Source organism: Ornithorhynchus anatinus, chromosome 18 (assembly GCF_004115215.2).
Source record: "Ornithorhynchus anatinus isolate Pmale09 chromosome 18, mOrnAna1.pri.v4, whole genome shotgun sequence".
Classification (NCBI taxonomy): Eukaryota; Metazoa; Chordata; class Mammalia; order Monotremata; family Ornithorhynchidae; genus Ornithorhynchus; species Ornithorhynchus anatinus.
In genome coordinates, this window is record NC_041745.1 from 34,934,148 (window position 1) to 34,959,049 (window position 24,902).

Consider the following 24,902-nt stretch of genomic DNA (forward strand, 5'->3'; position numbering starts at 1 on the left):
AATGGAAAAGAATAGGTGCTGTTATCATGGTTCAGTGTTCAAAAGAGATAACAAGAGCCTCAGCCTCAATTATCCCCGTAACCTCCCACTACCCTTTTCTGCTGTGCTCTGCCCTGTTCTGGTGCCTCCTGATCCACTAAATAAGGCTTTCCCAGTCTCTTTCTCTGAGCATTTCTCTGCCGTACTCTCTGTGCTCTTCCACATGCTTGGGGTAAGGGGAAGAAAAGAGGGGGAAGAGACCATCCATGCCGCAAAAAGACACAGCGAGGCTTTTTACGATATTCAAATCACCCTGTGGTGAATTCAAGGAAAGTCATTCATGGCTCTACCACCATAAAAAAAATTATTTTTAACTTTCTCATTATTTGTGTTGACCTGTGGTTCATGGGTGAATATATAAGACTATTTTTCACAAAACGATGGTCTAGGACATTACTTACACAGGCGTAGTGGAGTAGTTCAAACCCAGGGAAACCCCCGACCTGGCCCACAACCTATCTCCCCAATCCAATCAGTGGCTGGATGCTGGGAGGCCTCTCCGCTACCTGCCACAGCATTCTGATGATTGTCACTCCCCAGGTGACTACAAGTCACGCCCTCTTTCTCAGGTTTAAAATGATTACCTTGTGCGTCTAAAGTGAAATTACATCCAGCTACTTCCAACTTTCATCGACGGGTTGGCATAAAACTGGGCAACCTAAGGGGGACTGTCCTGAAAAATAGATATTTGAACATTTCCAGGAATAATCATCTAATACACACACCTTCAAGCCTGCCTCTTGACAGGGGGTGATTTTGGAAAAGCCACGCATTTCTTTTCCCCTTATTACCTTGAATGATCAATATAATTTTCCAGCTCGACAGTGGGACGTGGGAGAGAAGCTCCAGCAAAATAAAGGCCACATCTATTATCCCTACAAGAAACCAGAGATTCTAGTAAGTCTAACAGAAAGACTTGCTATCCTTAGCTTTGAACTACAAGCCCTTCCAGCTAACAAGACACTTCGCAGCGTGAGGCTAGGGAGAGCAGCTGAGGTCTAACCATTTCTCCGCCTTCAAGGACTCGCCACAGCTCAGAAGGACTCGAATGATTCAGAAGGAGTGTGGTGGCCATTACTGCGAATTCAACAAACGCACAGCACTCTAGCCTGGTTTCTCTCCTAAAACTGCTAGAGGTGAAATGGCATCGACCACGACAGACACTAAAGAGGGAAGAAATACACTTAGGTGGTTTACCCAAATAAGGATAAGGGTGAAAAGACCCTAATCGTTAGCCATCTTTTGCAGCGCGGTAACACCTCGTACAGTGCTGTGAAACGAGAAAATCTCGTTAAGATGATCTAAATAGATCTGTATTGTCCAAGAGATACAAGGCCAAAGCAAGGGAAGAGATTCCAGTGTGGCTCGATGGATAAAACCCAGGCTTGAGATCCAGGGGACCTGGCTTCTAAAACCCTGGCTCCACCGCCTGCCTGTCCTGTGTCCTTGGGCAAGTCACTTAACTTCTCTGAGCCTCCATTTCCTCAACTGCAAAACAGAGATTCAATACCTGTTCTCCCTCCTACTTAAGACCGTGAGCCCCATGTGGAACAGGGACTGTATCCAGCGGGATGAACCTGTTCCTACTCCAGAGTTTAGAAAAGTGCTTGACGTAAGTGCTTAACAAACACACTGAAAAAAAAAGTGTTCATAAGTACTCGATGACGCTTTACGTTGCGAATGAGAGCTACTGGGAGTGCTTCTCCAGAGGGCGGCACCCCAGAGGAGCAGAATGAAACCTTGATGCAAATGCTTGCTCTACTTGGTTTCCTCACCTAGCTCTGAACCTACTTAACAAGGGTGGTGAAGGATGCCCGAGTGTAACAGTGATGTTACAAAGGCGGGGCGCAAGGCGAGGGACTGGATTTGATTTGATTCCTGCCCAAATCTCCTCACTGACCTCCCTCCCTCCTGTCTCCGCTCCAGTCCTTCCTTTATTCCGCTGCTCGGATAGTTTCTCTAAAAAAGACTTTCAGCCTACATCTCCCCGGTCCTCAGAAACCTCCAACTTTCCGCAAACAGAAATTCCTTTCCGTTGGCCTTAAGGCACTCGATCAGCTCCCTGCCTCCTCCTTCAGTGCAACTCCATCCACGAGCTTCGCTCTTCCACGGCTAACTTAATCACTGGACCTCGACCTCGTCCATCTCACCGCCGACCCCTTGCCCACATCCTCCCTCTGGCGTGGAACTCCCTTCCCCTTCATATCTGAGAGATCCCATCCCCCCACCTTTAGAGCCCTCTTAAAATCCCATCTCCTCTGAGAGGACTTCCCCAGCTAAGCCGTTACAGCCCTTACTCCTGCTCCCTTTTGCATCACCTCTGCATTTAGACCAGCGCTCTCGAAGCCCCGGTTATCCTCCGCACTTTTATACGTATCCTTATACCCTGTTTTTTCCCCTTGTGATTTCACCATCGGTCTCCCCGTCTAGACTGTAAGTTCCTTGTGCTTGCCAACTCTATTATACTGCATCCTCCAAGGACTTCGTACAGTGCTCCGCACACGGTCGGCGCTCAACGGACACCGCTGGCTGATGGGGATCCGGGTGATGGTGATGAAAGATAGCCCAGAGGAATGCCTGGGAGCCACCTCTGAAATAACCACCAACCTTTAAAAATATTCTGACTCGAACCCAAATGTAGGTCGAGTGGGAGGGCCACGGGGAGAGGAATGAGGTGGCACACACATATAGGCTTCTTATTACAACCAGCTCGCGAACTGCTCCACCAAGTAGGCTCATTCGCTCATTCAGTCGTATTTACTGAGCGCTGTGTGCAAAGCACTGTACTAAGCAGTTGGGAGAGCACACTAACAACAGATACATTCTACTGACAAAAGCAGCATGGCTCGGTGGAAGGAAACCGGGCTTGGGAGTCAGAGGTCATGGGTTCGAATCCTGGCTCTGCCACTTGTCAGCTGTGTGACTGTGGGCAAGCCACTTCACTTCTCTGCGCCTCAGTTCTCTTATCTGTAAAATGGGGATTAACTGTGAGCCTCACGTGGGACAACCTGATTACCCTGTATCTACCCCAGCGCTTAGAACAGTGCTCTGCATGTAGTGAGCGCTTAACAAATACTAACATTATTATTATACATTCCCTGCCCACAATGAGCTTACAGTCTAGAGAGCAGGCAGGCCATGGGTCACTTCTTTATTCTGCACTTCCCAAGCACCTAATACACTGCACCTCACTAAATGGCCACTGAATAAATGCTCCTCCCTCCTCCCCATAATGGGCCTAAAAAGGGGGCAAATTACTCATCAGCAACCAAAGTCAATCCTCAGAAAATCTCCTGCCAATATAATTTAGCGTACACCACACTCTGTCCTAAATCTAGCCTCGAACCTGCGGGATAGAGTCGAGGTTGTCAATGGGTTGATATCGGTTTTTGGAAATGCCAATCATTCTAATGCTGCCTATTGCGCTTTTAAGCACTTAGGTTTTGCCAATGTGCCTGTTGTCCTCTTCTCCCCTTCTTTTTCTACAGCTGTATATGACAATGACTCTCCATTTCACACTCTAGGGCAAAGGGAGGGGGAAAGGGTGTATGTAATATATTAGCGGGGAAGAGGTAGGTGGGACAGTTACAATGGCCACACACCATTCTTTCCACAATGAGGAAGGCCCTGCAATCTGGTCACCAGCCACCAGAACTAACCTCTGTCTGTCTTTTAAGTACGGTGAGGTTTACACAGGTCTGGTGGATAGAACACCATCACTGGGCAGGGATCGTCTCTATCTGTGGCCAAATTGCCAAGCACTTAGTACAGTGTTCTGCACATAGCAAGCGCTCAATAAACACTACTGAATGACTGAACACGGGTCTGGGAGTCAGAGTTCATGGGTTCTAATCCCAGCTCCGCCACTTGTCTGCTGGGTGACCCTGGGCATGTCGTTTCACTTTTTTGTGCCTCAGTGACCTCATCTGTAAAATGAGGATTGAGACCGTGAGCCCCGCGTGGGTCAGGAACCGTGTCCAAGTCAAATGGCTCGTTCCCACCCCAGCGCTCAGCTCGGTGCCCAGAACATAGTAAGCACTTAAAAAATACCACACTTACAGTTATTACTATTACAACCGATGGCTGCGGATTGGTCAGGGTGATTGAAAAACCTCAGGGTTTTAGCAGAGATCGTTCCACCAAGCAATATGTTTACATAATATATCACTAGCAGAAATACCCCATCCTCATACAAATGCTTAAATGTACAGCAAAAGTGCCTGGACGCAAAATTCTCCTGCACCCAGCCTAATGTGCTGAAGACACCCAATTCTGAAGCCCAGGTGCCAAAGGAACCTACACTTGAATTGGTCACGGTCAGCCCAGTTGAGTTCAGCTGGAAAACCGCCCCGTAAAAAAAAAAAAAAAAAAAAAAAAAAAAAAAGGAGCCCAAATGTACTAACTCTCCCTTTCTCTGAACTGGAAGAGGAAAAACTGAGAAAAGGCAGGGATCATCCAAAAACTGAGCAATGAACTGAATGAAATCTTTTTTGCTGTGTGCTGGGGGGGTTGGCTAGCAGCACAGCGTGCACTTCGAAACAGAAATGCCAGCTTTAAACCAGTCTTTCGATAACAGACGATCAAGTGGCAATAAGCAAGCTCTTCCGGAGTGACCGCAAGATGTCTAAGTGTAGGATGATCCCCATTAGCTAAGGAACCCACTCCGCTCATTTAGACTTCCTCATGCAAACAAACATCATAGAATTCTAGTTGCGTTTTAAAAATAGACCAAAAAAAGCATCTTTCAATAGAAAAGACCCCCTTTGCTTTAAGTTATGACAAAGACACGCAGTGGGGATCCAATTTAGGAACAAAGTTCAATATATTAAATTCCTAGTGTTATTCTTAAAAAGAGGCAGAAGGAAGCTTTCACCGTTAATTTTATTTTAGTGAAGTAAAAGTGCCAATTACAAGTTGGTCCACAGAAGACAAATGCCATTTTCCTATACTTAAAAAAACCCCCCAGCAAAGCGCTGCCATCATGTAACTATGCCAGTAAGAAGATACCACGAGCCTTCTGAAAGCGATATTACTCAGAGTGGGAATGTCATCAGTGCAATTCTGAGCTGGCAGATACCTTCCATCGTGAGTTAACGCCACCCTTTCTGTTCTAAGAAAGACTGATGTCAGTACCTCACAGCAAGGGCGACAATACGCTTGCCTTTTGACTCACTCTCAAACACACCTAGCCACTATTTTAAATCACCATTCGTACACACAAAATCCAAAAGAGCCCCCAAATACAATTCCACTCAATATTAAAGGTAATTCTCCTTACCTGTAAATTGCACTGACATAACCATGTAGTCTCCAATCCATCAGCAGAGAGGTAACTACTACTAAATGATACTGTTCAACTCAACCATACGGGTAGAAGGCGCAGTCCTTATAGGTATAGAAATGTCGAGGTGCACGCGTGCGCGCACACAAAAACACACACCCCTAAATATATGCATCAGTATGGAGCTTCCTCTTCACTTCGGGTGAAGGTGTAAAATTGCTCCCCCCAAGACCACAAGCATCTGCTCCTGTGTTCACCAACCTGTTAAGGAAGTATAACCACAAATGCATTGAGGACAAACAAAGAATGAAGTTCTCAAAACAGCACTATCTCAACACCTTTTTGGCTAAAAATACACTGCAGGAGAAAAGCGATTCGAAACCCCCCAAAAGATAACTCGCAGGTAAAAAGTTTAAACTGTTATAGACTCTCTTGTTCAAGTAATCCCAGTTTCTAAGCAAATTTATAAGCAAATTTGCCTATAATCTTTTTTTTTGTGGCCGCACTTTGATAGGAATAATGAAAATGGAAAAAATGAGCTCTTTTAAACCAGTGATGATATGCAATTGGGCAGAAACTAAGTACGGTCAGAAACACGTTGTGTGTGTGTGTGTGTGTGTGTTTGTGTGCCTGGCAGTGGGATGGGGTAGGAGGGGACAGACGAATGGGGCCTGAGGAATGTTAGCCTTCATATAAGTTTGGGTCTTTCGGGCAAACTCCTCAATCTGCAAATCACGGTAAAGAATATTCCACCGGAACTAGACAACTCTAAGTCCAGAGGTTAAAAAGAGTTAACTTGCAAAAGCCGAAAACAGTTTTCCAGACTTTCTCCTCATCCAAAATTGCGTGGCTATGTTCCTCTAAATTTAAACAAGATGGCCAACCACCAAGAACCACACATCGGCTAAGAGAAAATACCGTGCAAGGAAAGTTTCAGTTCAGACAACAACCCTGGAGTCCCAGAGAGCAAAGATGAGCATAACAGAGACTCCTTAGGAAAACCAAAGTGGCCCTGTCGCACATACAATAAAAAATTGGATCCACACTCATTAAAACGAATGTCGGATTTCTCCTCTGTGCCAACTGAAAATGAAAACATACCAGCTTTAACCTGGAAGCGCAAAAACTATTACCAAGGCGGATGAATACTGGAGTAGCTTCCAGCCAACTGTACCAGTAAGAGAGCAGGGAAGGCTTACGGAGAGGTGCATTAACTCAGATTGCCGAAGAGAAAAAATCTTTTCCAGACTTGCACTGGTCAACCTGCGTCTACCTGAACCTGGAGTTTTTCTCATGGTGGGTCCGTGGGAGGGTGGGAGGAGAGGGGTTTTCCCCATACATTTGCTTCTGAACCTTTGTGTTTCCTTCCTATATTCAGGGCATCACTTCCAAGCTGCAGAACTTGAAGGTAGGGAGCCCAGGCACTGGAAGGACGAATACTGGACATAAAGCCACTGTTTGTGTCGGACTTTCCCAAGGGCTTAGTAAAATGCTCTGCTCACAGTAAAAGCTCAATAGATAAAGGTGTCCTGGGCTCTGCCGGCTGAAAACTGGACTGTCTGGTATAAAATTGGACATCTAGCCATCCTAGTTTTACCGAATAACTTAATGGGTGGGGACTGGTTCTGGATTCACTAACGTCCATTCCTGAACAGACGTGGGAAAGGGACAAATACGGATACTCCAAAGGTTCACACTAGTCAATACATTCATCCTCTTCCACCAGTTTTTTATTTACCATCCTCATTAAAGCCCATCTAGAGCCTCATCAGAAATACTTACCCTGTCTACAGGAGGTGTGATTCTCAGCCCAGCAAAAGCAGAATTTAAATCATAAGCTTTTAGCATTTGCGAGCTAAGACAACATTGACGCAGACATATATACAAAGGTCATGCATGCAACTGAATAAACACTGAACCAACCTAAGTCAATAATTATGCGCAGACATAAAGTGCATTGTGTGGGTGGCTGGGGGGAAGGGGAAGTAGTGGAAATTATACACTTGGATAGAGTAGGGCAAGGGAAAATTGTCATCTCTTTTCTAACTCATTTTGAAAGCGATCCAGGCGAAACTGATTTCAAGGGCTCTTTAGTCCAAATTCCTATGATCTTTCTGCCTGCCACCTTTCTGTCCCTCCGTTCTCAGTCGATTAGCTGTATTTGAGTGCTTGCTGCGTGCAGACCACTGAGTAGGAAGCACAATACGAAAGAGTAGGTGGAAATCATAACTGAGCGAGTGAGAAGATTGGAAAAGTATAAAAATAACTCCAAAGAGATTTTCCCAACAGGTTTCAAAGAGAAAGAGGGCATCGATCGATCGATCGTATTTACTGGCTTACTAAATGCAGAACTCTGGGCTAAGCGCTTGGGAGAGTACAATAACATAAACACATTCCCTGCCCATGACGAGCTTACAGTCTAGAGGGGGGACAGAAATTAATATAAATAAATAAAATTACGGGTATGTATCTCAGTGCTGTGGGGCTGGGAGGGGAGATGAATAAAGGGAGCAAATCAGGGTGATGTAGAAGGGAGTGGAAGGAAAGGAAAAGAAGGTTTAAGTCAGGGAAGGCCTCTCAAAGCCTTAATGAAAGCAGGGAGAGTAATTACTTGTCAGATAAGAAGAGGGTGGATGTTCCAAAACAGAGGCAGGACGTGGGCGAGAGGTTGGCGGTGGGAAGACAGGCGAGATGGAGGCACAGTGAGACGATTAGCATTAGAGGAGTGAGGTGTGCCGGCTGGGTTGGAGTCAGAGGGTAGTGAGGTGAGGTAAGAGGGGGCAAGGACATTGAGTGCTTTGAAGCCGCTGGCAAGGAGTTTCTGTTTGATGCAGAGGTGGATAGGCAACCGCTGGAAGTTCTTGAGGAGTGGGAAGAACACGGACTGAACGTTTTTGTAGAAAGATGAACTGGGTAGTGGAGTGAAGTACGGAACAGTGTGGCGACGGACAGGAGGCAGGGAGGTCAGCAAAGAGGCTGATAGAAGGAGAGCCAAGAAATCGGCAAGTGCTAGCCATGCTGAATTGCAAGCAGAAAGATGGGAGCAGGGTAGCATTCAAAAGCGAAGGTGGGTGTGGAAAAGAAGAACGAGCATTTGAGCACGCCGAGTTGGAGTAAGGAGAAAGCTTTCAAGTCTTCAACTACTAGGGTGAGGGCTGGGGGAGAAAGAATAGGAAACAGTGCTAGTTTTTTGGGAGGTCCAAGCTTGTTCTAATGCTGACTTGGGTACAGGTTATACAGCGATAACATTTACTGGTGTAGAGGACTGGACTAAGCGCTTGTGAGAATACCCTACAACAGGGTTGAGAGATGTGTTCCCTGCCCACAAGGAGCTTGCGGTTTAGAGGGGGACAGACATTAAATTATGGATATGTAAGTGCTGGGGGGCTGAGAGTGGGGTGAATACAGTGCCCGAATCGAAATGCAAGGGTGACAAAGTGGGGAGAGGGAGTAGGGGAAATGAGGGTTTAGTTGGGGAAGACCTCTTAAAGGAGATGGGATTTTAATAAGCCCTCTCTGCCCAGGATGGGCCTTTTTCTGGATTAAGGAGCCAGTATCTGGAAAGTAAAATCCTATTTAGAAGATGGGCACGGCCAGAGCGCCAAGAATGGGGATGAGTGCATGGTGGCTCATGGGCAAGACACCTGATTCAATCCAACTGCCCTTATCGGGAGTTATGAGAACCTGGCGGAAGTTGTGGTGAGAATATTTCAGCAATGGAGCCAGATAAACTGGTACTAATAGACAGGCATAGGTGGAAGACTGTCCACAAATATTGACTGCTGAATGAAAAGTGGCAGAGTAATTTAGGGAGAGGCGGGGCAGGAGAACAAAGGCCCTGTTATGGAGAAAGGAGCTGTGGCTAACAATCTTTGATAAGAAAGAGCTGCTTGGAGCTCCAGAGGTCGGGTCTCTGTGATCCCCTTGAATTTCCCCAAGGGGTCAAGATTCTCATCTCTGAAAAACACTGCGGTTCACCACGGCAGCCTGTGGAGACAATTTTCACACTCTCCCTTCAGGAACCAGTAGCACAGTAATATTGGGAACGATGCAGAATCCCGCATATCTCGGTGAATCCTGTCCCCTGATTTTCCAAGGATTCCTACGTGAGCACTTTCAGAAAAAGAGAGCTTGTAAGAGAGCTCTGATGAGCTCTTAAAGTGCCGTGTCATTTTGCCCAGGGGGGCCCGAGAGCGCATTAAGGGAAGATGACCCCACCCAAAGAGAACCACATACACCTGGGGGCAAATAGGCAATAAACGATCTTTTCTCTTGGCCAGTAATCACCTCCTCTTTCTAAAACAATCCGTTCCAAGAAATCAACAATGAAGGCCTCACCTAAACTGGAAACAATCACGAGGGTTGTTACACTCTGGAATAGAAATACTGAGGGAAGCGGGTGTACACTTTTTTTCTGGACAACTAGAGCAACAGAACAGATTTTCTTCTGAACAGACTGGCTTTCCCTGTGGTCCTGTCTACAAGTTGGATGATGGACTAAATAAAGCCTCACACTGCTTGGACCCCAACTGAGCCCAGGCCAGCAGCCATTTTACTTTTGGCCCAACCGAACTCCCCAAAACAGGAGGAAGGGAAGAAGGGAATTCTCCCAGTTCGATACCTCGAACGGCTGCCTCTGTTACTGGGAGCTTCCGGGATCTGAGGCCCTAGCGGGGACACTGTCTTTGGTAACGCCACCGGAGACAAGAGGAATACCAAAATGGGAACTGAGGCCACCGTGCCCAGGCCAATAACTGCCTGAGCCCAGTCCTACACAGGGTTTTAGCTCAGGAACCGTTCCAGCTTTATGAGCACATTTGGGTCACTTGGTCAGTATACCACCTTGGTCTAGTAGATGGCAAAATATTTTTGGAATCCCTTAAGTGAGCCTAGCCACCCACTGAACAACATAATCAATTTCCCAACTGCTATTCCCCCTCTCCTTCCTTGCCCTTACAACATCACCCTTAGTTCCCATAGTTATCATCCCAAGCTAAAAAAGCTGGGTCCCTGCAGCAATAATATTCTTTTGTGACTGTAGAGAACAAATTCTCTCTGATGCTATGAATTAGGAATCAACCGGTGTGAAGAAATCAAGATAAACCTTGACCAGAGAAATGTGAAGATTTTAACTATTTCCTCCCATTTTACCTATCACACAAAAGTAAACTTTAAAATTATTGTTCCTAATGGAATAAAATTAGATAACCTACAAGTCCACATTTTTCAGTTCAGGACACGGGTTCACATACACCAAGCAATCATCGATGCGGTTCCTGAAAACGAGCTAAATTTTCAAAAGACCTACGGCAAAAAGTAGAGTTCAACATTCATTTGGAATTTTTCCCCCCACCAGTTGTTCTGGTTGATAAAGTTTGTTTAAAAAAAATTGTGACATTTCTAGATCAGCCTTTTTGGTCAGAAAAGTTCTGATTTACGTTGTCTATCAATCACATTTGAGTGAGCATCTCTGATTCGAAAAGATCCAATCAAATATTTAGAAATCTCTCTCTTTCTCGGCGCTATATGCCCAAATACCCACTATCACTTTTTAACCAATTACAATGCCTGACATATAGTAAGCACTAAAATGCTAGCTAATAATTTAAAAATTATTTGAAAAGAAAGCAAAAGCAGCAAAAAGCAGCATGGCCTAGTGGATACTGTAGTGGATACTGTAGTGGATACTGCCCAAATACCCACTATCACTTTTTAACCAATTACAATGCCTGACATATAGTAAGCACTAAAATGCTAGCTAATAATTTAAAAATTATTTGAAAAGAAAGCAAAAGCAGCAAAAAGCAGCATGGCTCAGTGGAAAGAGCATGGGCTTTGGAGTCAGGGCTCATGAGTTCGAATCCCAGCTCTGCCACTGTCGGCAGTGTGACTGTGGGCAAGTCACTTAACTTCTCTGTGCCTCCGTTCCCTCATCTGTAAAATGGGGATTAAGACTGTGAGCCCCACGTGGGACAACCTGATTCCCCTATGTCTACCCCAGCGCTTAGAACAGTGCTCGGCACATAGTAAGCGCTTAAATACCAACATTATTATTATTATTATTATACTGTACAGGCCTGGGAGTCAGAAGGAGCTGGGTTCTAATCTGTGTGACCTTGGTCAAGTCCCTCGAGGGCAGGGAATGTGTTTACCAACTCTCATATTATACTGAATTATCCTGTTTAGCACAGTGGCCTGCACACAGTAAGCACTCGATAAATACAACTGATCCACTTCTCTGTGTCTCAGTGACCCCATCTGTAAAATGGGGATTAATGATATGAGTCCCACATGGGACACAGACTGTGTCCAACCCGATTAGCTTGTATCTACCTCAATGCTTAGTACAGTGCCTGGCACATAAACAGATACCATTTAAAAACAAAGGGTTTTCCACTGTCCCTTCAAAAGGAGGTCAAGGAGAAGGAAACGGGGTCTACCACTAGTTAAACCAAGAATGTAAAACTCCTCAAGAAACATCAGGGGACAGGAGCGACATATGTCATCTTAAGGCACGATACTTGTGACATCAAATGACTACTCTGAGTAATATTAAAATTTACCTTAAGGATTCTCTGCCTTCTAAGTACTTCTTGCATGCATTCAGGGTCTACGTAAACAATAGCATTCCTTGGGTATCTAGTGTGTGCAGAGAGAAGACCCTACAAACAGTGACAGTACAACAGAGTTAGTACATGTGACGCCCTGCCCTCAAGGACCTTATAATCTAGTGGGAGAGGCTTAGATTACAGAGAGCAGAGAATAATCAAGTATTTAAAATATATACTCGAGTGCTCTGAACGTGATTAGGGGGCGTGGAAAGGTTGAAATGGTAGTTGGGGAAAATAAACCGGAGAGACTGGAGATTCATTCATCAGGAAAGGTCTCCGGAAGGAGAGATGTGATTCCAGTTGAGATCTCCCAAAAGGGAGAACTCGGGTTTGCTGGCTATGAAGAGGGAGGGAGTGCTGGGAAAGGGGCATTATTAAGAGGTCAGCAGCAAAGAGGTTTTCTAGTTTGGCTTTGGAAGGAAATGAAGTGAGTGAACGGACATGCAATGAGAGAGGAGTGGCTACTGAGCGGAAAGAGCACCGACTGGGCGCTTTAACGCCAATGGTCAAGAGATTCTGCTTGATGGGGAGTCTGCCAGCTCCTTGAAGGTGACACCATGTCTACTAATTCTTCTGTATTTTCCCAAATGCTTATTACAGTGCTCTGTGCAAGGTAAGTGTTCAATAAATGCTACTGAAAGAAAAAGGGGCAACCACAGGGCGGTTCTGAGGCGTGAGGAGAAAAAAATATTCTGGACAGTAGAGTGAAGACACTGGAGTCAGGGATCAGGCAGGCGGCTGATGTAGTTAGTAGTCAAGCTGGGCTACGGTCCGTGCCTGGATCAGTGCGGTGGCTGCCTGGATGGAGAGGAAGGGGTGGGGATCTTGGAAATGTAGAGGAGCCAGAGCTGATAGGATTTGCTGACAGACTCAATATGAGAACTGAAAGACAGAGAGAGAGGATAATTGCGGGCTCAACAAAACACACTGCCAGGAGTATGATGACATTCGATGGGGGCAATAGGAAGTTCCAGGCCAAAGGTAGGATGGGGGTGAGGGGTCAGCAGCGAGACAGACGAGATCGAGGTACAGCGAGTAGGTTGGCATTAGAGAAGTGATGTGTGCAGACTGGGTTGTCATAGAAGATCGGAGGGGTAAGGTCACTGAGTGCTTTAAAACTGATGGAAAGGAATTTTTGCTTGATGTGGAGGTGGCTGGAACTCCCTTCCCCTTCATATCCATCAATCACTCTCTCCACCTTCATAGCCTTATTCAAAACACACATCTAATAATAATAGTAGTAATAATAATTATGGTATTTGTTAAGTGCTTACTATATGCCAGTCACTGTACTAAGCACTGGCTTGGACATAAGCAAATTGGGTCGGACAGCGTTCCTGTCCTACATGGGGCTGTCTTAATCCCCATTTACAGATGAGGTATAACTAAGGCACAGAGAAGGTACGCGACTCACCCAAGGTCACACAACAGACAAGTGGCAGAGCCAGGCTTAAAACCCAGGATCATTCTGACTCTTAAGCCCATGCCCTATCTGCTGGGCTGCCCGGCCACGCTGCTTCCACATCTCCTCCAAAAGACCTATCCTGACTAAGCACTCCTGTCATCTTCTCCCACTCCCTCTGCATTCATTCAATAGTATTTATTGAACGCTTACTTTGTGCAGAGCACTGTACTAAGCGCCTGGAGTACACAATTCGGCAACAGACAGAGATAATCCCTGCCCAACGACGGGCTTACAGTCTAACCGATCCCCCTTCCCGCTTGGATCTGTACCCTTTATTCACCCAACCCTCAGGTCCAGAGCACTTACATACAGTTCCATAATTTCTTTATTTATATTAAGGTCTGTCTCTAAACTGAAAGCTCTTTATGGGCCAGGAACACATCCACCAACTCTACTGTCCTGTACTCTCCCAAGCACCGCACACAGTATAAACTAAATACGATTGATTGACTGCGCCTTAATAAAACTCAGTGCTTCTGAACAAAGTAAAACGGAGCATAATATTTTCCCCTATTTTTAGCATCCTGGAAATATTAGCACTTAGGTAATAGTGTGTAAAGCTTATACCAATGCAGGACTCTGAATTATTCAAGCATATACATATAGGTTGAGGTGTCAAACTTCCCTGAACAGGTGTTTCCTCCCACAGGAGACTGGAAGTTCTTATTTCAATCAATCATATTTATTGTTTACTGTGTGCAGAGCACTGTACTAAGTACCTGGGGGAGTACAATATAAAAGAGTTGGTAGACCCTTTCCCTACCCACAATTGTGCAACAGAAAACTTTAAGACAAGGAAATTTATCAGTAAATACAGTTTTTTCTGGTAGAAGCACACCTCGACGTAAAGAAGTCACCAATTTAATGTAATTCATTAAAGCGTATTTACTGAGCGCTTACTGTGTGCAAGGCACTGTACCAGGGGCTTACAATGAAAGACAGGATGAGTTAAGAGAGTCAAGTCCTAAGAATCTTAACCTTTTTCCTCGTATTTTTGCTTTATTTGGTTTAATCCAGAGAGAAACCAACTTCTGGACTTCGCTTTTCTACAGTCATTATTGATTCTTTAATGATGCCAAAAGCATTTCCCCCAAACCAGGGAGAGTTGCATGGGATCTCAAGTTGGGTGGGCACTGGTGGGAACAGCGGCCCCTCTCGACTGTACGTTCCTTGGGGGCAGGGAGCACGTCTACCAACTCTTTTGTACTGGATTCTCCCAAGCACTTCAGTACAGTGCTCTGCACACAAGTGCTCAATAAATACCACTGACTGTACACATAGTGGGCTCTCAATAAATATGACTGATTATCTCTCAGCTTCTCATCGTAAGACAAGCAGCATGGCTTAGTGGCCAGAGCATGGGCTTGGGAGTCAGAGGACGTGGGTTCTAATCCCACCTCCGCCACTTGTCTGCTGTGTGATCTTGGGCAAGCCACTTAACTTCTCTGTGCCTCAGTTCCCTCATCTAAAATAGGAATTAAGACTGTGAGCCCCACGTGGGACAACCTGATTACCTTGCATCTACCCCAGTGCTTAGTACAGTTCTGGGCACATAGTAAGCACTTAACAGATACCATTATTACTATTATTATTATCTGCCAATACCGATGCTAATGTAGCATGGCTCAGTGGAAAGAGGCCGGGCTTGGGGGTCAGAGGTCATGGGTTTGAATCCCAGCTCCACCACCTGTCAGCTGTGTGACCTTGGGCAAGTCACTTAACTTCTCTGGGCCTCAATTACCTCATCTGTAAAAAATGAGGATTAAGACTGTGAGCTTCACGTGGGACAACCTGATTACCCTGTATCTCCCAGCGCTTAGAACAGTCCTCTGCACATAGTAAGCACTTAACAAATACCAATATTATTAATAATCAACCAACTGCATCTCCTGCCCTGCAAGAAGATGTCTGGCTTCAACTCAAATATCACTCTTGTAGCCATGGATGCCAGACTGCAGCACAAGTTATACACATAAGATATTTCTCACCTACAGACTGCATTTGGGTACACTCCACCTTAAATCCTGCTCTATTTATTTCCCCCTTCTTTGGGGGAGAAACAGGTATCGAAAAATCTAACCAGAAGTGAGCACCCTCACCCAGAACAGCCAAAACAGCACAACCTATGTTCTACAGCTTGTAATCAGAGCAAGAGATGCTCGGTGTGTTCTTTTAACCCCTTCAGCCTTAGGTGGAAGAAAAGGGGACACCTGCTTTGAACTTTCTCTTCAAAGCCTGAACCACAAGATTTCGATCTCTCCCCCCAGTTAAGCTGGTGCAGAGTACGGTTCACCTCTTTTTTTATCCCATCAGCGCGAAACCCACAAAACTGCGAACTACAGCTTCGGCTTTTACGAACGCACAGCTTCTTTCAGCTCCAAAGTGGAGGGGGAAATGGTCTTTCTTTGTCTTCGGCAGCGAAGTCTTAGCACAATCAACTTTCACCGTGCGTTTTTCATTCACCGCTGGACAAGGTCCTCTCAAACCATAAATGCAAAAAGTACGGAAATCAAAATTACAATTGCAGTGGGAGCCATGCCTTGGCCATTACACAAATACATTGTCATAAATTTAACAGCACGGAACGGTAACAAAATACTACTACACATGCATCGAGGGTCACGTTACAGTTGCGGTGGGGACTGTAGCAGTCTCCAGCATTTCATGTTTCCATTGTCAACCGTAATGTTGCAAGATCGATTTTTTGGAACTGAATGAAGACCACAGCTCTACCAAGATATCCTCTTCGCCTTAGTGAGAACACACGTTTTCAATATTCTTCTTTCCTCTAGAGGAAATGATGCAGACTTCGAATATGGTCCCAATCACCATCATGTCATTTTTGGCAAACGTCAAAAGCTCCGGTGCGAGGGTTTTGTCTTAGGAAGATCTAAGGTCCGTAATGCTTTCCACTTTCCCTTTTTACGCACAAAATCCACAGAATTTATGGCAATAATGGCCAAGATCAAAACAAAGTGGAAGAGAAAGAAAGAGAGACTATGGTTCAAGGAGTTTTACTAGTCCCGTAAGGTATGGGCGATCCTAACATGGGGACTGATGATTTTTTTTTTAAATGGTATTTGTTAAGTGTTCACTATGTACCAAGCACTAAGGGCTGGGGTAGATACAAGGATGTCAGGTTGGGCACAATCCCTAACCTGCAAGGGACTCACAGTCTTAATCTCCAATTTACAGTTGAGGGAACTGACGTAGAGAAGTTAAGTGACTTCCCAAGATGACACAGCAGACAAGGGGCGGAGCCGGGATTAGAACTCAGGTCCTCCTGACTCCCAGGCCCATGTCGTATATGTTATTAATAACTCTGTTTTATTAGTGATGTGTATATATCTATGATTCTATTTATTTTTGATAGTATTGATGCCTGACTACTTGTTTTGCTGTCTGTCTCCCACTTTTAGACTGTGAGCCCATTTACTGGGCAGGGATTGTCTCTATCTGTTGCCTAACTGTACATTCCAAACGCTTAGTACAGTGCTCTGCACACAGTAAGTGCTCAATAAGTACGACTGAATGAATGAATGAACCACCAGGCCAGGCTGCTTCTCTTTGTGCCGCTCCGCTGATCTGCTGAGGCAGGGGACTCAATGGGCTACCGGCTAGAGGTATGGCCCCTGCGGGTGGCCGGAGGGGAGAAGGACAGGGGAGCACCTTGTGGCTTCCGGGTATGAAAAAGGACTCCTCCTGCTGCCTCGAAATAACTTATGGCGCAAAGCAAACCGACCTCTTTCAAGAGAACACATTCAGAAAATAATTTAAATTGAACCAGGAGAAGAATTTCCTGATCGTCAGGGTGCAGATAGGCTCCATTCTACTACAAGTTCCTCAAGGACTGTGCCTTGGTCTTCTACTCTTATTGAATCATTCAATGGTATTTACTGAGCGCTTACTGTGCGCAGGGAATTGTACTATGCGCCTGGGAGACTACAACGGGAAAGAATGGATATAGACAATCTCCACCTCCAGGAAGCTTAGGTGCCCCGAGGCCCTTATTAAGTGCTCTCTAAGCAGTCAATGCTCAATTAATACCGATTCGTTCATTTATTCATTCAATAATATTTACTGAGCGCTTACTATGTGCAAAGCACTGTACTAAGCGGTTGGAATGTACAATTCGGCAACGGATAGACAATCCCTGCCCAATGACGGCCTTACAGTCTAATCGGGGGAGAGACACGGACAAAAACAAGACAACATAATCAAGATAAATAGAATCAAGAATGACCTTGGGCAACTCACTTAACTTCACTGTGCCTCAGTTCTCCTGCTCTCCCTACTTTGTTTATGGTATTTGTTAAGCACTTACAATGTGCCGAATAGTATACTAAGCGCTGGGGTAGATGATGGGCTTTTAAGGAAGAGCTCGACTCTGTCGACACCAGAGAGCCAGTCCCCTGTCTGGAGATAGGGTTTGGAGCTGCTCAGCCTCCCTTCCCGCTCTGATTCTACAAAATCTGCTTTCAGTCCATCATTGCTGAGCGCTTACTGGGTGCCCAGGACAGGACTGAATGCCGGGGAGAGAACCACACAAAGAAGCAGCGTGGCTCGGTGGAAAGAGCACGGGCTTTGGAGTCAGAGGTCATGGATTCGAATCCCGGCTCTGCCACTTGTCAGCTGTGTGACTGTGGGTAAGTCACTTCACTTCTCTGTGCCTCAGTTCCCTCATCTGTAAAATGAGGATGAAGACTGTGAGCCCCACGTGGGACAACCTCATTCCCCTGTCTACCCCAGCGCTTAGAACAGTGCTCTGCACATAGTAAGCGCTTAACAAATACCAACATTATTATTATTATTAAGGTCTGCAGGCACATTCCCTGCCCGGCGGGCATTACCCATTACATCCTATAACAGTGCTTCATCAAGAAAAAAACGAGTTATTTACCATCATCTGCACTTCATAGAAAAAAATAAAGTCCCTGCTACCACGGGGTTATATTCTAGTATTGACAAAGTGGATAACTGACAGAACACAACTATGATTTGCATATATACAAAATCCAGCTTGGCACAGATGAGCAACCATGCTACTCGCATTTGTTTCCAAAGAATATCACTAATTTATAGAGAATATAGCTTTAAATAAATATATGTAAAGACTGAAATCTCCCATTCTAGCCCTATTAGAGCTGCATCTTAGTGACCTTATTAATAATTACGGTACTCGTTAGGTGCTACGTGCCAGGCACTGTTCTAAGTGCCAGGGTGGATACAACAAATCGCGGTGGACACAGTCCCTGTCCCATGGTGGGCTCACAGTCTGAAGAATCCCCATTTTACAGATGGGGTGACTGAGGCATAGGTAAGTGAAGTGACTTGCCCAAGGTCACACAGCAGACAAGTGGCAAAGCCAGGAATATAATACCAATTTCTTACTTTTGTTGTTCTTGTGCTGTGCCCAGCATACATACACTAATGATGATGACAATAATAATAATGATAATAAAAAAATAATATTTTTGTTAGGCACATACATGCCAAGCACTGTACTAAGTACTGGGAAAGGTACAATAATAATAATAATAATGTTGGTATTTAAGCGCTTACTATGCGCAGAGCACTGTTCTAAGCGCTGGGATAGATACAGGGTAATCAGGTTGTCCCGTGTGCGGCTCACAGTCTTAATCCCCATTTTACAGATGAGGTAACTGAGGCACAGAGAAGTGAAGTGACTTGCCCACAGTCACGCAGCTGACAAGGGGCAGAGCCGGGATTGGAACCCATGACTTCTGACTCCAAAGCCCGGCTCTTTCCACTGAGCCACTCTGCTTTCCTACAAGACAATCAGGTTGGACATGGCCTCTATCTCACTGGAGCTCATTCTACAAAGGGAGTAGGATTTAATCTCCATTTTACAGAGGAGGAAACCGAGGCACTAGAGCAGTTAAATGACTTGCCCGAGGTCACTCAGCAGACAAGTGTGCTGAAAATACACAGGGGTGCTCAGTGTGCCACACCAACCCACAAAGCAACAGGATTTGGCAGTGGAATTAGTCCTCAAATAGACAATCATACCCTCAAATCAAACCTCAAACAGTGCAACTGCTGGGAAGGACCGAGGATGGGTAGTTTCTCATGCAATAAGCACGTGGAGCCTTCAATCGATGACATTTATTGAGCACTTCCCTTTGCACAGCACTGTACTAAGTTCTTGAGAAAGTACAAATACAACAGAGTTGGTAAACATGTTCCCCGCCCACAAGGAGCTTATGGTCTGGATGGGGAGACAAACGTTACTGTATATAAATAAGTTAAGGATATGTATCTAAATGCTGTGGGGCAGAAGGTGGGATGAATATCAAGAGCCCGAAAGGCAGAGATCGAAGTGCACAGACACCGTGGAAGGGAGAGGGAGTGGAGGAAAAGCGAGGGCTTAATTAGGGGAGGACTTCTTAGTCTGGGAAGGCTCTTTGGGCAGAGTACAATACTGCAAGTAGAAAACACCAACAGAGCTTTTACGACTGGCAGATAAATTAGATATGTTGAGTCCCTACTCATTTGAGTATTAAATCAGCATCTGAACAGCTTTTAGCAAAAACAATGTTTTTCTTAATGTAAACAAAGGCTAACACGGGTTTCAAAATCTATTTTTGGCGTACATTTTCACTGCTATTAGATCATGTAAATTAACTGGTAGCGTTAACTACATTCACTGGGGCTTTTCAGTCCCTTAAAAATAGACTTATATTGTTTTGGTTGGTTGTAGTTGGACCAGGGGAACGTACTCATGTATTTTTCATGGGAAACATATGGGAAACTATGCTTCCTTTATCACTTTTCCATTTAACACTATTTTCACGGAACCAATTAATAGTCCTAACCAAGGGCTTTCTTAAGCCTATATATTCTAACTGCCAACATTTAGAATACGCATTAGATTTCAAAAACACTATTAAAAATGTGGTCTGCTCAGCCTACAATATTTGGCTCAGGTACAAATCCTTTTTTTTCCCCCCAAAGAACTTTCCCATCAGTTCTCATTTTATCCTTACATTTTATCCCTTGAGGTAGGGAGAGGCAAGAAGTATCAATGTTACGATAATTAAACTGAGGGATAAAGAAGTTACGGACTTTCCTGAGGTCACAGAGCAGACCAGTGGAAAAGCTGGGATTAGAACTCAGGTTTCCTGACTGAACCAGCCCCTTGCTCTTTCTCCTGGACCACACTGTCTGCAGACTGGGGCTTTTGATCTTCTTACAGTCTGGCTATCTTTTCTTTTCACATCCCAAAATAAGTGTGGAGTTAACTGGTTGCAAGAAAGCCAAGAGAACTTCTTTCATACCTGGCTTCTCAAATGCTCTGGCTTTACACTGAAATACACTGATTTGTATTTCAGAGGTTAGCAAGAGCTTCCTTGCAAAAATCAGGCAGTGCGGGCGCAATCTCCCTGCAGTTCAGCTGAAAAAAACATAGGAAACAGGAGCCTCGATCTTTTATATTTTATCTCCACCTTCATTTTCTCCTGCTCAAAGCCCTCTAACCCCAAATTAGCCATCAGCTTATTGTCTACAGGCAAGGAGGAGGCTGGGAAGGGAAATCATTTTAAATTTCCCATAATATTGCAGAGACATTAATCTGAATAACACAAACAGCTGATTCTGCAAACAATGGTAACTAAATCAGATAACTGGGCTCCACCACTTGTCCAATGGGTGACCTTGGGAAAGTCACTCGACTTCTCTGTGCTTTGGTTACCACATCTGCAAAATGGGGATTAAGAGTGTGGGACATGGACCGAATGCAACCTGATTATCTTGTATTTACCATAGTACTTACGTACAGTGCCTGGCATACAGTAAGCACTCCAGTACCATAAAAATAAAAATGAAAACTAAATCAAATGGACTTAGATAAAATCTCTTTCACAGGCGTAATGCAAGCTAGAGAACACAAGCAACGGGATAAGCCACAAGCAACGGGATAAGCAAAAGCAAAACAGGGCCAGAGGGAAGGAGAAGTAGACGACTCTCCGCACTAAAATAAAGCTGGGATCGAGTTCCCGGAGGGCACGAGCGTTCACGGAGCGTTCACGGCCAAGTTCACGTTGGGCATCTCACTTTCGGAAACCAAGTTTCTCTGGCTGAGATACTTTCTACTTCATTTTCCGCCAAAGATGGATTTGCAACGTAGGGTTTTTGTTACAAGTTCCCACCTGGGAATTCTTTCCCAGCACTCCGAACAGTGCTCTGCACACAGCAAGTGCTTAGTAAGCTTCAATTTATTACTTCTGATAGGAAGGGCTATGCTGAAATCACATCTTAAGGTCAGAGGTGTTTTATTCTTTCTGTGATCTCACTATCTCTGGAATGGCTCAGGAGTCTTGTTGAATTGTTTCTGCTCATCTATTTAGGATTTGTAAAGATAATTTAGATAGCTTCCCCACTTCATAGAGATAGTGTCCCTTCCTACAGCCTCATCACTCAGCACCTGAAAAATTAATGGAAGGGATGCAGGGCACTAATAGCACAGTTGTAAATAAAAGGCATTTTGCTCTTCTGCCTAAATGTGCATTGCTCGTTTTATAAGATTATTAAAAACCTTAGTCAAGTTTTTCTCGTTCGCCCTATTCAACAAAATTTTATCTGCCACTGACATTAAGCTGCCCTTATGAAAGCAGTTTATATGTTTTGTTTGCAATTATCCATATAAAGACTGAGACTGTTTGCATACGGCCTCTGTGGTAAAGTGAATATGTTCACACTCCTCCCACCCTCATTTTATCCTTCCTCTCTCCACCACCTCCTCTCCATCACCTTTATCCCCTCCCCGCAGAGCTCTAAGCAGTTGACAAAGAAGTTGTCTACATGTCCTCTCCCCCTCCCTTCAGGCTCGCATCTCCTCCTGCCTCCAGGACGTCTCCACCTGGATGTCTGCCCGCCACCTAAAACTCAACATGAGCAAGACTGAGCTCCTCATCTTCCCTCCCAAGCCCGGTCCTCTCCCAGACTTCCCTATCACCGTGGATGGTACGACCACCCTTTCCGTCTCTTGGGCCCGCAATCTCGGTGTCATCTTTAACTGGTCTTTCTCGTTCACCCCACATATCCTATCCGTTACCAAGACCTGCCGGTTTCACCTTTACAATATCGCCAAGATCCGCCCTTTCCTCTCCACCCTAACGGCTACCTTACTGCTACGGGCTCTCGTTATATCCCGGCTAGACTACCGTGTCGGCCTACTCTCTGATCTCCCTTCCTCCTCTCTCGCCCCGCTCCAGTCTATTCTCTACTCTGCTGCCCGGCTCATCTTCCTGCAGAAACGATCTGGGCATGTCACTCCCCTTCTTAAACACCTCCAGTGGCTGCCTATCAACCTCCGCTCCAAACAAAAACTCCTCACTCTAGGCTTCAAGGCTCTACATCACCTCGCCCCTTCCTACCTCTCCTCCCTTCCCTCTTTCTACCACCCACCCCGCACGCTCCGCTCCTCTGCCGCCCACCTCCTCACCGCCCCTCGGTCTCGCCTATCCCGCGGATCCTTGGGCCACGTCCTCCCGCGGTCCCGGAATGCCCTCCCTCCTCACCTCCGCCAAACTAATTCTCTTCCCCTCTTCAAAACCCTACTTAAAACTCACCTCCTCCAAGAGGCCTTCCCAGACTGAGCTCCCCTTTCCCCTCTACTCCCTCTACCGCCCCCCTTCACCTCTCCCCAGTTTAACCCTCTTTTCCCCCCCAATTCCCTCTGCTCCTCCCCCTCTCCCTTCCCATTCCCTCAGCACTGTACTCGTCTGTTCAACTGTATATATTTTCATTACCCTATTCATTTTGTTAATGAAATGTACATCGCCTTGATTCTATTTAGTTGCCATTGTTTTTACAAGATGTTCTTCCCCTTGACTCTATTTATTGCCATTGTTCTTGTCTGTCCTTCTCCCCCGATTAGACCGTAAGCCTGTCAAACGGCAGGGACTGTATCTGTTGCCAACTTGTTCATTCCAAGCGCTTAGTACGGTGGTCTGCACATAGTAAGCGCTCAATAAATAGTATTGAATGAATGAAAGTTGAAAGAAAGAGGGAGCAAAGGAAGGCCCAAGAAAAAGAACAACCCAGTGGCCTCCCCCGAGAAAGCAGAAGCTATGAACTGGGCCCAAAGAAGCTTATCTCAAGACAGTTCACCCTTGTCAATCATGATGGGCTTGTCTTAGGTAAGAACTCATGACAGGCAGATGTGAGAAGTGACTTCGCCTACACAGAGAAATCTCTACTCATATTTGCTTGGGGCAGGAGGTTATCTTTGCCCCTTAAAAATTTGGGTAAAAAGTAAAAGTGTGTCCTTTTCAGACTCAGCCAGTACTCTTTTGCAATGGGTAATTTTCTTCCCTTCACGTCACGTTAAACAAGCTAATAATTTGCCCATTAGGATTATTTTAATAATAATAATAATAATAATTTTGGTATTTAAGTGCTTACCATGTGCAGAGCAGTGTTCTAAGCACTGGGGTAGATACAGGGTAATCAGGTGGTCCCACGTGAGGCTCACAGTTAATCCCCATTTTACAGATGAGGTAACTGCGGCACAGAGAAGTGAAGGGACTTGCCCAAAGTCACACAGCTGACAAGTGGCAGAGCCTGAATTCGAACCCAAGACCTCTGACTCCCAAGCCCAGCTCTTTCCACTGAGCCACGCTGCTTCTGAAGATCACGTTTAATAACTTCATGATTCTCCAACTGCTAGCAATCCAAGAATTTAGATTCCAGGTCTTAAAGTCAGTATTTCATCCAACTACAATTTATGTAAAAGAGCCATATGGACCAAACAGCAGCAGCAGCAGCAGCAACAAGAAAACCCATTATACTGGATAACTTGACGGAGAATCATAGTTGAGAATGGTACTAATACCTTGCTTTTTATATTATGTTTTTTACTTTTCCATAGCTCTTTCACAAACACCACCTCATTTTGAAATTTACAATGATGCTGCAAGGTAGGGAGACTCTGGTATTATAATCCCCATTTTACAGTTGAGGAAGCTGAGGCCCTGAAGTTAAATGACTTGCCCAAGCTCATAAAACTGGCAAGGGGCAGGGCCTAGACTAGAGCCCAGATAGTGGGATATGGAACACTATGCTCCTTCCAGTAGACAACAGAACCATTATAGTGAAGCCCGTCACTTTAGAGAGAGACTTCCATATACACAGTAACCTACAGACAGGGGACACGCATGTGCATGAGCACGCACATGGAGTTTGCCCTAGGCCAGACTTTAGGGATGCCTCTTTTAAAGCTGGATCGGTCCAATGTCCTACCAATGGAGTTCAATTTTTTGCATTCTCTATAACCCGAGAAGTAACCCTCTGTGAAAAACAGAACTGCACACGAGGAACTGATTAGAGCAGTAGAATGAGGAATGTACGACGGTAAAAAGGGTCGCTTTACAAGACTTTTTCAAAGTGCACATACTTTTGCACACTTCCTACTATTTATGTTATATTGTAACATGATACATGTCAAAATGCTGTAATAATTCATGGAATAGAGCTGGCTCAAATG

At 45.1% G+C, this 24,902-nt stretch overlaps 1 protein-coding gene across 4 annotated transcripts in view; it reads right to left on the reverse strand.

Moving 5' to 3' along the window:
* RBPJ (recombination signal binding protein for immunoglobulin kappa J region) overlaps nt 1-24,902 on the reverse strand; it is a 119,061-nt gene that overhangs the window by 45,067 nt on the left and 49,092 nt on the right. Inside the window, exon 3 of one of the 4 annotated variants that reach the window (XM_029083398.1) lies at nt 831-914. The exons of 2 other annotated variants lie outside the window; for them this stretch is intronic. In XM_029083398.1, coding sequence (XP_028939231.1) covers nt 831-914 — 84 coding nt within the window. Of the gene's footprint in view, nt 1-830; nt 915-5,317; nt 5,398-24,902 lie in introns of those variants that run through there. One more of the 4 variants, XM_029083399.2, reaches the window with a different exon arrangement.